Raw genomic sequence first — 17023 nt, forward strand, 5'->3', positions numbered from 1 at the left:
CAAATGGACAGATCGATTATGGAGAATATTCAGCAACCTTAAGAATATCATTTGGGTGAAACCAAGAAACATAGCACAACTCCTAAATTGTTGGATCAATATAGGCAATACTACAATTAAGGAGGAGAGATGGAGGATTGTCCCAGCTTGTATATGGTGGACAGTGTGGAAAGAAAGGAATCAAAGATGTTTTGAGGGCAAGAAGAACAATTTGCAGAATTTTAAGATGAATTGTATAGCTCTTTATTATTTTTGGTGTAAACAGAAAGTTTTAGTACAAGTAGAAGAACTTTTTGATGTTATAGACTATTTGTGACAAAAAGCACAGATGGAGTCAATCTAGTTTGTAATACTTTTGGAGGGGGGCTACTTTGACGTAGTATACCCGTGGATAAATAGGAAAAAAAATTATCATTCTCAAAAAAAAAAAAACAGAAGAAGAAAGATTGGAATCAAGACAAAAAAGAGAAAAGAAAATAGAATTATTTAACACCTTCCATCATTGAAGTGTCCATTTTATTACTAAATTTCTTTTTTGATAAACGGAGAAATCCATTCAATTAAAACATTTATGATTGTAAAATAATTTTCTTCGATCATGAATTTCATAAAGTAAATCTAAACATGAGTTTTTGGTGTTTGATCTGGGTATATAGTCCCAGCCACTTGGGTTATAGATGCCTTGATCGCTCCACTTGACGAGTTTATATTGCCCGACACATCAAATTTGATGAGAGCAAATTCCTATTTGCCGAACCTTCTGTCCTTGGCCCTCCCCCATCCCAACCAACTTCGTCACACCCTTTGATTTCTCTCCTTGTTGCTATTGCTCCAAATTCTAGTCCTCCACAACCGCCCACACCTCCTAGTTTATTTCACACCCGCACCTCGTGACACTCCTCATTCTTCGTCACCACATTATAGTACCTAGTCACGGTCCCCACCAAACAAATGTACCCATCATCCCTCCTAGTGAGTCTTGTCCTTCATCGTCGACCTTGTCCTTGCCTACATCACCTCCAGTGGCCGACTTCTCTAATTACAATCTTGTTTCTAATCCGCCTCTACTACCCAAGCCACATAATAGTAATAATTGAATTATATCTTTCGTGGTCTTATAATCTCAAATTAGTTCAAAATATCAACACTATTAATCTACCTTCTCACTGGTTTTGGGTCAGTAACATGCATCAATTATCAGATCTTATCTTCAAGCTCTATTGTTGTTTGGTGAAGACTCAAGAATTTGACCATCGACAGCTCGTAATAAAATTGATTACAAATTTGGTGTCATGGAGACAAAGAAATAACACAATAAAAAAATTCAAAAGTGATGAATAATCAAGCTCGTCAAGGTGCTGAAGGATGGTATAAGGTGATGGAAAAATGATAATAAAATAGTTTTTTTTTAATCGTGGGTGACAGATTTGGAAGAAGGGAATGAAAAACAAAAGAGAAGAAGAAGAAGGAATAAAAAGAACAATGATCTTTTTGTAATTAATCAAAATGGGGATAAAGAGATAAAAATAAATATTAATAACAAAAAATGACAGCTGGCAGCGAGTGTGCATCACTAGACGTTGAGAATGTGATTGTCTAGTTTTAGGGTGGTAAATATTAGTATTTAAAGAATCCAGTGGGGTAATAGGATCCCCTACAAAGTATAAGTGTGATGTTGAGAATCCGATAATAGGTTAGGGAGGCATTTCTCAACTTCCTCAAATTTTTTTGATTTCTTTCTTTCCAAATATTCCACCATATTCCACCAGATGCATGCTGAAACTATTCTCCCCACCTCTTCTGACTCTTGCTACCTCCCTTTTCTAATCCAACGGCTTAATAAATCTCCCGAGTGTCTGGGCATAGTTCAGCAGTCCAGTTTACACTGGCTATGCCGGTAAATAAAGTTTAGACCTGTGCTGTTCTCTTGCAGTGGAGAAACAGGTGTTTGTTGGTCTTCAGATCCTCTTTGCACGGAGAACACCTCGTCTATAGTGCAGTGGAGAAACAGGTGCTTGTTGGTCTCCAGAGCCTCTTTGCACAGAAAACACCTTGAGGCTATGTTGGTGCCCCTCCTATACAGTGCCTCATGAGTCAGACAGGCTCTTTTAGCTACCAGCCAAGTGAATCTTTTCACGTTGGTTGGAGCCACTCTTCCAGATTCCTTTCATGGGTATGTTGTTCTACATGCACTTCCTACTGAATAATTTTTTTAAAACAAAGATACTTAAGAGGCCATAAAGTCTATTAAAACACCAACAAATTAAAACATTGAAAACCAAATAAAATAAAAACAAAAACATATGACAAGAAAGAAAATGAAAAGCTGAGAAACTGTTAGGAAATGTTTTGAAAAGCTTTGAGGGTAATTTTGTAATTATTTATTCTAATGCAAGTGTGAAATGCTATGTATTACTAATACCTAGAATTACTTGGTATTAGTAATACACAATAGAGTGTATAACTAATGTAAGCATTAGTTATACATGGCAAGAAAATGTGCGCCAAGCAAGGTACTACTACTACACACCTAATGCATGCATTACACTCTACCAAACGACCCCTTGAAGACCCATTTGCCCCTTAAATCTCTTTTTATATCTTTTCCATCATAATAGTGGAGGACATCTTTGTAAATTAATTTTTTTATGCAATGCATGATTTATTTAATACATCAAACCAAACAATGCATATAAATAATCTATATAATTAATGCAAGCATAACTAAAACATGCATTGCTAATACAAGCATTACTAATACACTATATTAAGCATTATTCTTATACACTCTACCAAACGACCCCTAAGTAGTGTAGGGGTTATTTTTTACCAAATGTTTGGTATTGCTTCCCACCCCATCTTGTGTTCAGGATTAAAATTTGACAAAAAGTTTTCTTTTCAATTATATCCTTAGAATTATTATGGGATTTTTATTTCATGTAATTGGGGCAAGATAGATAATTGTTTGCCAATATTATTTTTTATGGCCTTCTAACTAGCTAGGAGAAGAACAATTGTATTGCAGTGTTTGCTATTTTCTTAGTTAAATTATTTGAGGGTAAATGATTGTCATCTTAACAAATTTATCAATCAGCGTTAATTTTCAATATATAAAAGATAGACCATCTACTTTTAAAATCAAAAAGACGGTAAACAATAGTGAAATCGAATAAATCATCTACATTTACAGATAAAATAATGCAAGTTGTAGTTTTAATAAGTATGCAATTTTATAAATTGTTCAAAATACAAATAATTAGAAAACCACATATATATATATCAACAAAAATACATTCAAGTCACAAACGTCATGTGGTGATATATTTTACTTTATTATTAGTAAATGATAAACAACTCACATTTCAAATATTATATTGATTCATTTTGGATTTATTTAGCAACAAACAACTCTTTAATTAATGAAATTTGCAAGATAATTTATTTAAATAAATTTAGTAGTACAAATATAAAATATAAAATCAAGAAAATAAACAAAATGATTAAAATGATTTGAGGATACTTTTGTCTTTACTATGGTAATCCCATGGTATTAAATCATATGTATTACTCATACCACCAAATGGAAGGTATTAGTAATATATCATATAATACCATGTAGGGTGCATGCATTAGTTATACATGGGCCCACAGTGCCTACCAAACATAGTACTAAATAATACCATACATAATACGTAGATTGCTTCTCTTACTACTCCCTACCGAACGACCCCTAAGGGTATTAAGTTGCATTCTGTTGACAACTAGAAAGACATCCCCTAGTAGGTTTTTTGGTAAAGTCATGGTAAACATAAGAGATCTTGTCACTTCTAATACATGCCTAATTTTCTTCAGTCATATTTTGTGCACTAGAATAGGGACTAAATTTGACGGATTATCCCATTAAACTCTAAATAAGCACCAAATCTTTTTCCATGTATCTATGCCATTGCTAGTTTGCAAGATTTTTTTCTTAGCCTCAAATTAAGTACTAATCATCATCTTATGAAATGACTGAAAGCAAGTATCAAAAGTGTACGGCATAAATTGCTTAGCGATTTGGGGGTGCATAGTATTCAAAGTGTGCCACATCTAATATATGTAACTAGTTCCTTGTACTGCTCACCTCGGTTCTTCAATCGTTGAGTTTGGTGCTTATTGACACATGACAGGCTCTTCTAAAGTCTTACAAAACTACTCTTCTAGTCACAAAGGGATTTATGTCGGAATAGCTAATGGCTTTCTAACCACTGCCTTTGGAACGTATTCGATTGTCTGTACACCTAATAGGCTGATATTACATTACCACCCATTCTTTATATACCGTAATTTCCTAAAAATCTATTACTCCCTGTCCCAATGAATGTTGCTTAGAGATTTGTAGGTGTATAGTATTTGAAAGTTCTGTCCTAACAAGTGAATTATTGGAATCCCATAAACCATTATCAAATGCAGTAGGTTGGTTCTGCTCGCCATTAATATAACCAAAGCAATTTTCTAAATTTAATATAGAACAAACAAGACCTTGACTAATCACGATACGCCTCATATAATTTCATAGTATTGGTTTTTGTAAGAGAATTATTATCTATTGCTTTGTGTCCCCCACAGAAGAAGAAAAACCAAAGAAAACCATTGCATAGATCAGTCTCGTCGGAAAACCAGCTCTGCTTTGATGGAATCTAACTCTGGTTATCAGAAAAATCTGAAACTTGGTGGTAAGCATGAAATTAACAAGAAGCAAGTAATCTCTAAAACATTAGGGAGTAGTCATTGGTGACACCCCCTCCCTTTTTTTGTTTTTTGTTTTTTGCTGGGAGGGAGAAACACACCTCAAAAGGCAGCAAGGACTTTGATACCATGTTGAATTTGAGTAAGAAGAAAAGGCTTCTTTGTATTTCAGTATATCATATTGTTGTATGAGAAGGGTTTTACGTAAATGAATCCTAACTAATTAAGGAAAGAAGTCAAATTCAATAAAAGAAAATATTCTATTCCTATACTTACGCCAGGAAAAGGAAAAATAAAGTTTCCTAAAGTTGTGCTAATTAATTAACACAATCAAACCTAATTTTTTTTTCAATATTATTGTTGTGTTTACCATGCATGTTAGATAGATATAGCAGTCACTAGATGGGCTTCATCGGCACCATTTACCTTGAACTTCTTCAGAAACCAACATTAATTTGAGTTTCAAAATATGAAGGAAGAAGTCTTCTATGTGCCTGCCCCCTTTCTAAATTTGGGATAAACAATGATAGTAACATGGTAGTATAAAATGTTGCAAGTTGTAATATTTTTAAAAATCAGAAGATCTATTGTATTGATGCATGTAAGAGAAGATAACAAAATAGTTATCTACCCTTCAATTGAACGTACACGGATGACAAATATATTGACATTTGATTTTCGACTGGATCGCACTAGGAAGAAGAAAGATACAGTAGAAAGTCTTTCCCGTCTGTCCTTATTACCTAGTGCATTGAATTTTTTGCCCAACTTCTTGTCTTGTTGGATGAGAAACTCTTATTCTGTCTTGGTTACTTGTAACAGGTTGTGGCAGGTTTGATTTCGTGGAATATAATACAAGACTGTTGCCTTCTCAAAAAAAAAACTTGTGTATTGGTGAAGGAGTCCAGACTTGAACAAATTTTAGACTATAAGTTGTGGTGGAAAACATGGTGAAACCAATTGAGACTTATTTCAACATAAATAACTCTATTTTCTCTTCCATGCATCTCCTCAGATAGAAATCCGCTGAACTTCCATTTCTGTGTGCAGAGGGGCCTCATTCCAGTTTTCTTTCTTATCCTTTTTATGCTGAAACAAATACCACTACAAGCTTTGATTAGATGAGCACTGCATTCTCCTTTTTTCTGTTTCTTGAAGTGGAGAAAGTGTACGTGAAATTGCAATTTTACACGGTGACATCTAAGTTAAGCTGCACAGCTATTCTTGTTTCTCTTTATGAAGGAAAAGAGGTTATTTTCAGTCAGTGCAAAACACTTTTGTGTGCTGGCTTATATTTTGGTTATATAATGGAACTGTTTTCTGGAAGAGATGGCTTGCTTGATTCTCTTTCCAACTATGTAACACCTTATGTTGTAACACTGGCTTCACTTGCAGGGACCTTTAAGTAAAGTAAGTCATGGTGTTGAAGATGACTCAGTTCATCCTCCAGTTTATGAAGGGCGTGCTGTCAGTTTTCTTTATGATTTAGTTAGCAAAGATTCTATCCTAGTAACTGCTTGGAGTAGGGGGCAGTTGCAGATAGATGCTTTAGCTGATGAAGTGCAGCCTGTCTGGAAGGTTAGTAGTCCACCTCGGGTATGTCTGGATTCAACTGATAGTATAGTTGGGCTTGCAATGATTTGCGAGTCATTGTCAAGTGACACCTCCATTTTGAAGCTTGATGTGCCACCAGATCATACTTTATGGTTGGGGCATCCACCTCCTCTTCTGAGGTTGGCTATTGTGGATTTAGCTCTGCCCAGAAGAAGCAGTTCTGTTTTATCAATGTTTGTTGATCCCATTATTTCAGAAAGAATATATTGCCTTCATGAAGGAGGAATTGATTCAGTAGTGTTGCACTTTTTGCCTTTCACTAATCAGACTCGTGGCAAAGAAGACATGATGAGAAGTCCCTCTGTGCATCCTGTTCTTAGCACTTCCCAAGGAGAAGCATCCTCAGCCAGCCCACTTTCTGGTTTCTTGGCTCTATCAGATTCTTTTGGAGATTCATGGATTGTGGGTCTTACCCCTTCTAATGAGTGTATAGTGGTTGAGATGGAGACTTGGAATACACTTCTTCCCCCAATTATTGATAAGGTTGACAAACTCATAGGTGCAGAAGTGCCAAAAGATACAGATTCTACTATCATAAGCAAAGAGCTCCTAACTGGGCCCAGGGTAGTTCTTTTGCCTCCTTCATCACCTCATTTGCGCTCAGTTTCTGCGGATTCAATTGAAGGCCGATCAACCCTTCATCAATATTTCAAGCTTTTTCATGAAAACTATGTGGAATATGCCCACAAGGTAACATTTTGCTGTTCGTACGCTATAGTTCTGATTTGAGATGTGACTTTTTCCTGTTGAGCTCTCTTTTTTTTGTTGGATATCGTCTTATCATCTGTAAGTCTTCATATTTACCCCTCGGAGGGGACAAGGGGTGTGCCTTATTTTATCTGCTAGTGAAAGTTTTGGTGGCAATATTCTTTTACTCCCTGTGTCCCATTTAATATAAGGTAGTTTGACTTGGCACAGAGTTTAAGAAAAAAAAGGAAGACTTTTAAAACTTGTGGTCTAAAATGAATGATAGAAATTTATGGCTATAAATCATTTCATTTAGGGTAAAATATACATTTTAAAGTTGAATTGTTACTTAATATAGAAATGTGGCCAGGATGGGGTTCTTTACTTAGATGATCAGATGCATCTGTTGGATGCTACTTTGTTTCTGTGGAGCATATATTGCTGAAATATTTCTATATACTTTGTAAATGGAGCTCCTACCCCTCCATTCCATAATAAGCAATTTACTTGTTAGAAAAGATTGAGTGGAAGACATTTTTATATAAACTGTTAGCAGTTTTCTTGTAATGATGGTGTTGTTAGTTCCCCTACTATCTGAGGATGTATTTCAAATTTCAACTGTGCATTGCTTTGCACGGAAGAGGAATTTAATCCTTTGGTTCTGTGCACTCTTCCTTCTCATTTCTCACTTGGGTCAGAATTAAAAGAAAATCTTTATTTTTCTGTCTTTTATCAGTTCTTTTGACAGTAGAGGGTCTCTTCATGTTATGACTAACGGTAATTTTGTTCTGTTATCAGGTGTACTTTGAGCTTCAACATCATGCACCTCATGTAAAAAAGATCATTGATGATCAGTATTCTCGATTATGCAAAGCACAGCAAAAGATTTTGGAAGTTGAAAGGAAACAGGAAAAGATCGAGGATCGTGTTGAGCATGCAGTTCGGTTTCACGGTGAGCTAGAAGAGCGCTTGCAAAGCCTTAGACACCTGCCGGCAGCACATAAGACATCTCTATCTAAAGCTGAACGAGAGTTTAAGTCTGAACTTGGTAATATGCTCATCGAATGCCAATGCTTAATGTAATTTTATTTTTGGTTTGTTGTGAACGCTAGCTCATCATGGTGTAGAAACTGATATAATGCACGTATATATGTCTAGTCTTTTGCATTTGGCCGACAGACTATTTCTACCACCTCTCTGGATGCTCTAGAAGCCAACCCCTAATGGATACTGGCCTGTAAGCCCTAACAATGGCCAATGAGTTATTTGTCGGGCTTAATTCATAATGTCTCTGATAGTTCCACCAAATTTCTTGTTTACACACCTTACGAGGGGCTTCAGGGTGGGGGTTCCCTTTACCCACCTTAATTTGAAAATTCCCTGGCTAATACCCAATGATTTGGAAACATGGGAGACGTATGGACGAAGCGGAAGCGAGCATGTCGGCTTGAGTTTCCAACTCTTTGATTGTTTTTAGAGCCTCAAATTTTAAAAATAAAGTGAGGCAGAATCAACTGTCCAGATCAATTCAAATGATCCAACAGTCTATCATTCTTATTCTATGATTTTTTTCATTCTCCTTTATTGAGTTTTTTCTTTCCCAGCACCTCCTCCTTCTCCACCTCCATCAAAACCACCACCGCCACTGGCAACATCCTTTGTTCTCCACCACTGCACTGCTTTCAAGACCTCAGCAATCCCACCTCAAACCAGTCTAGTGGAGTTGCTGGGGTCAGAGATGTTTGGCAGCATTTATGGTGGTCATGTCTTTTTTCTTTTGGGTCGAGCTGATGCCAGATTGGTGCGTTGAGAGAAAATGTGAGTTGAGTGAGAGAAGAGAACATTGAGTTTGTGGGAGATGGGGGTGGATTAAGGGGGGTGGGGAGGGGGGGGGTGGTTAAAGTTGAAAATCAGTGGTCGTGTGAGCAGCTGTATAGATTTTTTGGATGGCTGAATGGGATGTTTTGCTAGAATTGAGGGTGTACAGAAATTGGGACCGGTGTTTTTCTTTTCTTGTGGGTGAGGTCTGAAAGGAAGCGAGTGATCCTATGTTGAAACAAATGGAGCGGGCGGTCCGTAATGATGGTCAAATAGTTTCTCCCTGTATAAGTGGCGTGTAATACCCATCCTGAGAATAATTTTGTTTTTTAGGCTAGTTAAAGGGATCTTAGTTTTTTTACGGTGTAAACAAGAAATAGGTGTAAGCTTGGGTGGAAAAGTATGTATTTTTGTTCTGGCTTTAACCTTTTGAGTATGGAACTGAACATTATGTTTTTACGTCATGCAGACAGATTTAGGGGAGTGGAGTTGGATGCTCTACGCTCTTCTATTGAAGCAGTAAATGCCAGGTTGAAAAGATGCACAAATTCTCTACAGCCCAGCCAGTCAAATGAAGAGCGACAAGTATCAGTGAGGAGAAAAGTGCGTGTCCAGGAAAATGAAATGTCACTGCTGAAAGCATCACTTGAAAAGCTGTCAGTCATGAACAGTGAAAATGCAAAGAAGGTTAAAGTAGTTGAATCGGCGCTGAAAGGCCGTGAAATAGGCACTTGATGATATGCAGGATTGTATGTTGATTTTTGTTTGTGATGCACAAGTCTAAAGTTGTTGGTTAGTGTGTTGATACCCAGCTTGATTGCCTTTGTGACTAGTAAGTGTGTTAGGTATAAGATGGGATACTTTAAAGTGATATGAGCATTGGAAGTAGCTTTAGGCTTTTTATTAATTTCCTCCACAGATTATACTGGCCATTCGTTTTTCATCCGAATGCTAAGCACAGCGTTTTAGGTTGATTTATTCACGCGACTCATACATTTTATACAGTTTTGGAAAATTTTAACTACAAAAACCTCAATGAACTAGTCTTAAATCATCAACCACAGTAAAACCAAGTTTTGTACAAAAAATAATTGAAAAGGGTAATATTTGTCCTTGTATTCTTAGAAAATAATTATATTTTTCTTTTTCTTACACTTTTTTTTGATATACGTGCCTTCGTCATTAGGCACAAACTAGTGAATTTGTCAAAAAGATAATAACATAACAATTTTTAACTTAGGTATTACCATCTCTTTCTCCCCATCTCTATCTCTCTATGAGAACTTTTAGCAAAATTATCAGTTGATATCTTAGAACCTAACACAAAGAATAGATTTATGACAATCAGAACCTCATATAAAATATAAAATATAAAATAAAGAAGAAATATAGAAAGAACATAGGAAGAAAGATAATAATGCGACATCATTTTTGGATCATAATCATTAAAAACAAAAGAAAAAATATATGAAATCAATGAACAATCTTTCAAGCTCTTGTTGACTCCACTTCCATAAAATAATTACAATTTAATAGCCTTTATCTTCTTCTTCAAGTCAACCAAAATATGAATATAATAAGCACCGAATACATAATAACTTAAAAGGTGATATACTCATTCATGTCTACTGTTTTTATAGGACTACAATATGAACATGAACATAACTATTAATTACTTTAGGGGGTTAGGATGATAAAAAGTTGTGGAAATAATAAAAATAAAAATCATTAAATTATACATGAAATTTGAAGAAATGACTTTTTAATTCTTAAAATTGCATATTGAATATAATTAAGAGGGTTAAATGAGTGCTATTTAGTTCCTTTTAATATATCACATAATCAAGAAAAAATGAAGGAAGTTAAGTATACAATGTAAGTACATAAATTACTTCTATATAATAATAGTTTGACTTTTCACCAACATAACAATAAATTTTACCAAAAAATAAAAAATAAAAAATTCGGATATATTTCGAACCTTTTTTCTTAAAATATATCATACTTAAAAACAAAAAAATCACCAGTTGTTGTACCAGATCAGCCATCAACGTATATTCCTTAATACATATCACTATTTAAAATAACATAATATCAACAATTGTACCAAATCTGTCACGACCCATGAATACGCCCTGGATGTAACATGACATAAGAGATCCCAAGAGACCTCACATAAGCCACTTAGATTTCATATCATAAATAATAGAAATGAGCGGAAATTTAAAACATTTTTAAAACATCAAAATTTCATAACAAAAGCACAAGTCTATTATATTTGTTCTTAAAACCATCTAAAACATGAATATCTCGGGACACAACCCATACAACAATGTTTAAAATATAATATGAAAGATCAAAAGGAAATGGCGGCTATAGCCTCGGATGCTATGAGGACTCACCAATCTTCAAGTCTTGTCTCTACTAAGATCCTAACCACGGGGATGAGAGTCGCGATCATCAGGCCCTACATTTGAATAAGAAATATAGGTAAGAGTATGCTTTAGTACAAACATGTACTAAATATGATAGCTTGCATTAACATCAACATAAGCATAAGAGCTAAATAACGTCAATTGTAAACCATGACCAATACAAGTGAATACCATCTCAAGACATACCTATGATACCTTTTGAAGTAACCTTGCTTCATCATAACTGTCACGACCGGGGAGAACCATAGAAGTAACATGACGTACTTGACCTCTCGGAGGTCTTATACAAGCCCATAGTAATCATTTATTGCATTGTCATGGTAAATTTAGCGGAAAATTTAAAACTTTCATAGCACATCATATGCTAGAACATCACTTCCATTATGTATATAAAACATAAGACATAATACATAGTTAAACTCTAAGTCTCTTTGCCATCTTAGACTCAACATCATTAGAGTATATTAGGAACACGACCTTTACAACATAAAATAATAACTAAACTGTTGCATGACATTGAATAAACATAACATAGGAAATCCTTGAACTTAAGGTCCCTTTCCTTGAGCTTGAGAAACACATATCAAGCTCTTCACCTTAGAGACTGTAATGAACCAACCCCCCCCCCCCCTAGAAGAAGGGAGCACCTTTAGGTCGGAACAATTGCGTACTTGACCTTTTGGAGATCTTGTACTAGCCTTAGCTCTCATTCATTACATAAGACATGAAAAGTAGTGCGAAATTAAAACTTTTCACGAATAAATTAATAAAAAGAAAACATCTTTCATAAAAGCTAAGGAGTGATCTCGTCTTCACAAGCCAACTTAAAGACACGACATAAATATCTTAGGGACACGGTCCTTTACATTAAATGAAAATACACAATAAGTCTTAATGATAGGAACTAAGAAATAGAACTATGCCCTCGAATATATGAGGACATACTGAGTCTTGAGAGAGTATATTTCTCAAGCTTTGCCTTCTAGTCTTCAACTTGCCTCCAACTTATACTTACTAAGTATAGAAAAGTATGGGGTTAGTAGAAGACAATGTACTAAGTATGGCATATGAAAAAACATGCAAAAAGGAACATTTTAGTAAAATAAGCTTTCATGACAAATAAGTATAACCTTCGTTATTTTAGAGTTGAAATAATATAAGAATCATCATTAATCACATAAAATAGAACTCTCATACTTTTAGAACCAAAAGATCACTTTACAGTAAACTCAAACAACTTTACAATGAAACATTACAGTGAACAATTCATCCCAAGCATAGTGAACTTATTTCCTTTGAGGTTTTCCTAACCAAGTTATCCTAAGACTCACTAAGGTAAGACATGAAGGGACCACCCATACACCCTCTTCAATACACACCAAAGTGATCTTTAAGACTACAAACCATAGGCTTACCTCGCACGGGAAAACAAGTCCACACTCTTGGCAAGACATTTGAAGGACAATCATACATTAAGGACTTCATGTAAGTAACCTTCTCCAATAGGAATTATAAGTTACACTAAGTGCAATGTGAGAGTAGCATCCCATACTATTACTCCACTTAGTGATCCTTGAGGATTCCCTTGGATTAAGCACTCTACATTAGTCATTCATAACTTCATTACATAAAACTTAACTTTAACTTGCTTCTTTAACATTAGACCTTAAGTCATCTAACTTCAGTTACAACACATGATAACTCATTCATATACTTCATATAAAACACACCAAGACTCCCCTTTCGAAAGGTCTACTTAGTGCAATGGATAGATAGCTTCCCGTACCACCACCTACCTTAAGTAGTCATTCTTTTAGTAGACTTAGTTCGTAAACTTCATATAAAACACACCAAGACTCCCCATTCGGAAGGTCTACTTAGTTCAATGGATAGATAGCGTCCCATACCACCACCTACCCTAAGTAGTAAGTTCTTTTAGGAGACTTAGTTCATTCATTCTTTTGTGGGGGCTAGCTTAACCGACATAGACCATGAGAGCTAGACGTAGAATTTTGATACTACCCCTAACGGATGAGGGATCCCCACTTGCCTAGGGTAGGGTCATTATCTTAGCTTTTATATGGCTTTTCCAATAGCTACACCTATGCGGGCACATAGTTAAGGGATAAGGAGATTGCTACTAAGCAACTCATTCTCTACTAACGAGGAGTACTCATCTCAAGAGGTACATTGGAAATACAACATCTCAACTCACGAAGTGTAACCGCCCTTCTTCATATCCTCTTGGTGCTAGGTCTAACTCCCCACATATTCTCAACATTTTATACCATAGGTTAAGGATTACTAGTGGACACCACATCTGAACTCACGAAGGGCATCCATGCTCCTACCTATCTTCAAAACCTCTTGGAAGGTAGTGAGGTTGCTACTAAACACTTCATCTCAACTCACGAAGAGTGTTCACCCCAAAACTCCCCTTAATCACATTTACTAATTTCATTCATTCATTAAAGTGTGAGTATATGAGTGTAAATGTGAGCACACCTTTCATCTAATCACCATTTCATTAACATTGAATTCTAAGCATGCTTAAACCTTCATTCATCATATTTCACACTTAAACATACTTCACATAATCATATAGTTCCTTTAGACATTATCTCTAGCATACTTCACATAACAAGCTTCATAAAGCACATAAACAAGAACCACATCATTAATATCATACTTCACATAATATGACCTAATGTCCTTATTCACAATACACAAGTAGATTCATATTCATATATTCAAGTAAACACCGCCACCAAATGTGGACCATACCACTCAAGAGCATTTCATAATAAGAGTTAGACAATAAGACCAACTTACCATTCATCCAAGCTTTCAACAACTATTCATAATTCACTAAAAAATTAATCATAAAATAGCTCTTAGGGTAGTAGCTAAACCACAATATCAACATGAAGAAACCATATTTCAAATACTACACAATCATATTCATATAACCCGTTTCTCAAGCTAGAAGTTGGAAATATGCATAAGCATGGGTTTATTAGGGTTTTGAGGTTAAAATAACCAACTAACACTAATAACAACACATTTTAATCATTAAAACATTTTTATATGAAGACCCATGCTTAGAGTCAAAGATAGAAGAAGATAGAGTTTGGAAACCCTTTTTTGAGATCTTTTAGAAATGACTCATTGAATGGAAGAGAGCTCAAGGATGGCTACCATACCTCAAATAGAAGGAAACCCACTATTTTTGATGAAGAACACGTCCACCAACAGCCCTCCAAGCCTTTCCTTGAGTCCAAGCTTCTATGGGTTTTGGGAGAGTCTTTCTTTAGAGAGAGAGTTTAAATATTTGAAGTGAGGGGTCTTGTCTAGGTCTAGGACTTAAAACTAATTTAATATACCTAAAAAACCCTAAAAATATCCTCCTAGGTTCATAAAAGACTTGGGGTGAATTTACAAAACACCCCAAGCCAAAGTAGTGAAACGTGACAACTTTTGTAGGGATCCATCGACAGACCCAAGCAACGGGGCAACGACTGAACGATGGCCCGTGCTGCATGGGCGTCGTTTGAGTCTGTAGATGGAAAGGGGAGGGTTTATATCCTAGTTTAAGTCTTGACCTACGCCCCTAGACGATGGGGCATCGTCTAGACTACGGCCAGTAAACTGTTAGGGCGTCGACTGCCTAGTTTTGGCAGCTTGGTTGCCAAGTCTTGGATCCTCTTCTAGGACCCCTTGTGGGTCCTAGGTGAAGTCGTACCTAGATGTTGAACCCCTATACATATTCTTCTAGGTCTTAGGAATATCCCACATCAATGTTGATTAAAACAAACACGTAAAACTCACTAAAACACATGAAGACACACAAACACTTTCTAAGGCACATCTTCTGAACGTCATGAACATTCTTGGACGTTTGACCTCGAAACGTCACCAAAATTCACACACTGCCTAAGAACATCATTTTAAACCATTTTAACACAAAATTAACTCATGACACATTTACGAAGCTCTAGTTCACCTTAGTTCGTTTTAGGATATTACAGAGACATCCTTTAAGCATCCATAACCTACACTTTTTTGTAAAAAGGTGAAGAAGAATGGTGTTAGTACAAGAATGCACTAAGTATTACAACCATGCAAAAACATGAATTTAAAGATGACATTTTTTTAGAAACCATGCATCGTGCCTTTTAGTAAAACTTCTTGAAACATTAGTACAATAAGTATAACATAGCTCATAAATATCATATAGACATGTACAATAGTCACAACATCATATAAAGATACATATTACAATTAGTGCACATTTACCATTTCATAACATTACCTTGCTTTTACCTTAACTACCAAGTAACTGTCTAGTGATACTTGGTGCAATGCAGGAATAATGTCCCATCCACCATCCACACTCAAGCATCACCTTAAGGCCACCAAGGTGAACATTCACACAACTTTCATTACTTACAACATACACATTCATGGAAACATAACATATCATAAGACTCATATTTCACATTTGACTAAACATACTTTATGGACCACATAGAAGACTCATTCAAAGATAACATACATGTCAACACTACCAATGACATCCTAGGAGGTAGTAGTCAATAATAGCACACTTGGACTTCACTTCATAAAGACATCATAAGAACTCTATCCAAAATCCCAATCTATGCCTACTAGTGCAATGTACATGTGAAGCCCATAACCTAACACATACTAAGTAAACCTACAAAGAAACCACAAGCATCATCATTTACTTCATACATCAACATGACAACTTTAGTCAACTACATGCATAACAAGAGAGACCTTCATCATATAATCAATAAGTCTAATATTATGCATATAAGGTAAGACCACATCATATAGACTCATTAGGACTCATACCATGCATATCATCACAAAAAGAAGAGAACACTATAATGTCATGCATAAGGAATATAAACATAGTCATATGCATTAGAAAATCTTCCTAGAACTCCCTTCAGGAGCTACTTGTACAATGCATAGATAAAGTCCCATACCTCACCTACATTAAGAAACTTCCCTTAGGTTATCCTATCTAGGGTCCTTACTTTACTTTCATTGTCCATTTTACTTTAGGGAAACTATGTCCTTAACGGACACGAAGACCATGGGTGCTAAACAATGGAATTTGGAGTTATATAACCTTACACCAAAGGAAGGTGCTCTACCTTGCCAAAGTAGAACACTAACATAATGCTAGAATATTAGGTGATATCACTTGCTAGATCCTATGGGGCAATCATAGTTTATGAAACTTGGAGGCGTATATGGAAACCCTCTTTATGCCAAATAGGGCATTGCATTTATCCACCTCGTGAGAATTATGGTGTACTTACCTTCCCACATTGGGAAGGGACACCCCTCAACTTCAAGTTCACTCGGTGCTAAGCTAAGTTCCTTTATTGAAAAGCCTTTATTACCATTACTTTATAAAACAGGCTTTAGGAGAGTTAACCCCTCATATGCTTAGCTCATAGGTCATATATGACAATTTATCAACCTAAATCATATGAGAAAACCTTTCACATGGACATAACATATTCAAGCACCATCTAGTTTAGGATACCCTTGAGAATACCTTTCAAGAGCCCCTCTATTGACTAGATCATCATACATGCCTAATGAACATGTTTTTACGTATGTGTATACATATATGTGAGCAAAACTTTCACATAAACACCCTTAGACCACACATGTTCATACTTCATTTAATTCATTCATAA

At 35.7% G+C, this 17023-nt stretch overlaps 1 protein-coding gene across 2 annotated transcripts in view; it reads left to right on the forward strand.

The window, feature by feature from the left end:
• Positions 1-9754, forward strand: part of LOC101248262 (nuclear pore complex protein NUP88) — a 28292-nt gene extending 18538 nt beyond the window's left edge. Inside the window, exons 8-11 of one of the 2 annotated variants that reach the window (XM_069291677.1) lie at positions 6124-6306; positions 6610-7032; positions 7828-8077; positions 9317-9754. In XM_069291677.1, the coding sequence (XP_069147778.1) occupies positions 6124-6306; positions 6610-7032; positions 7828-8077; positions 9317-9582 (1122 nt within the window). In that variant the 3' untranslated portion in view covers positions 9583-9754. Of the gene's footprint in view, positions 1-6123; positions 7033-7827; positions 8078-9316 lie in introns of both variants that reach the window. The other variant, XM_069291676.1, reaches the window with a different exon arrangement.
• Positions 9755-17023: the final 7269 nt, after the last annotated feature.

Source organism: Solanum lycopersicum, chromosome 11 (assembly GCF_036512215.1).
Source record: "Solanum lycopersicum chromosome 11, SLM_r2.1".
Taxonomy (NCBI): domain Eukaryota; kingdom Viridiplantae; phylum Streptophyta; class Magnoliopsida; order Solanales; family Solanaceae; genus Solanum; species Solanum lycopersicum.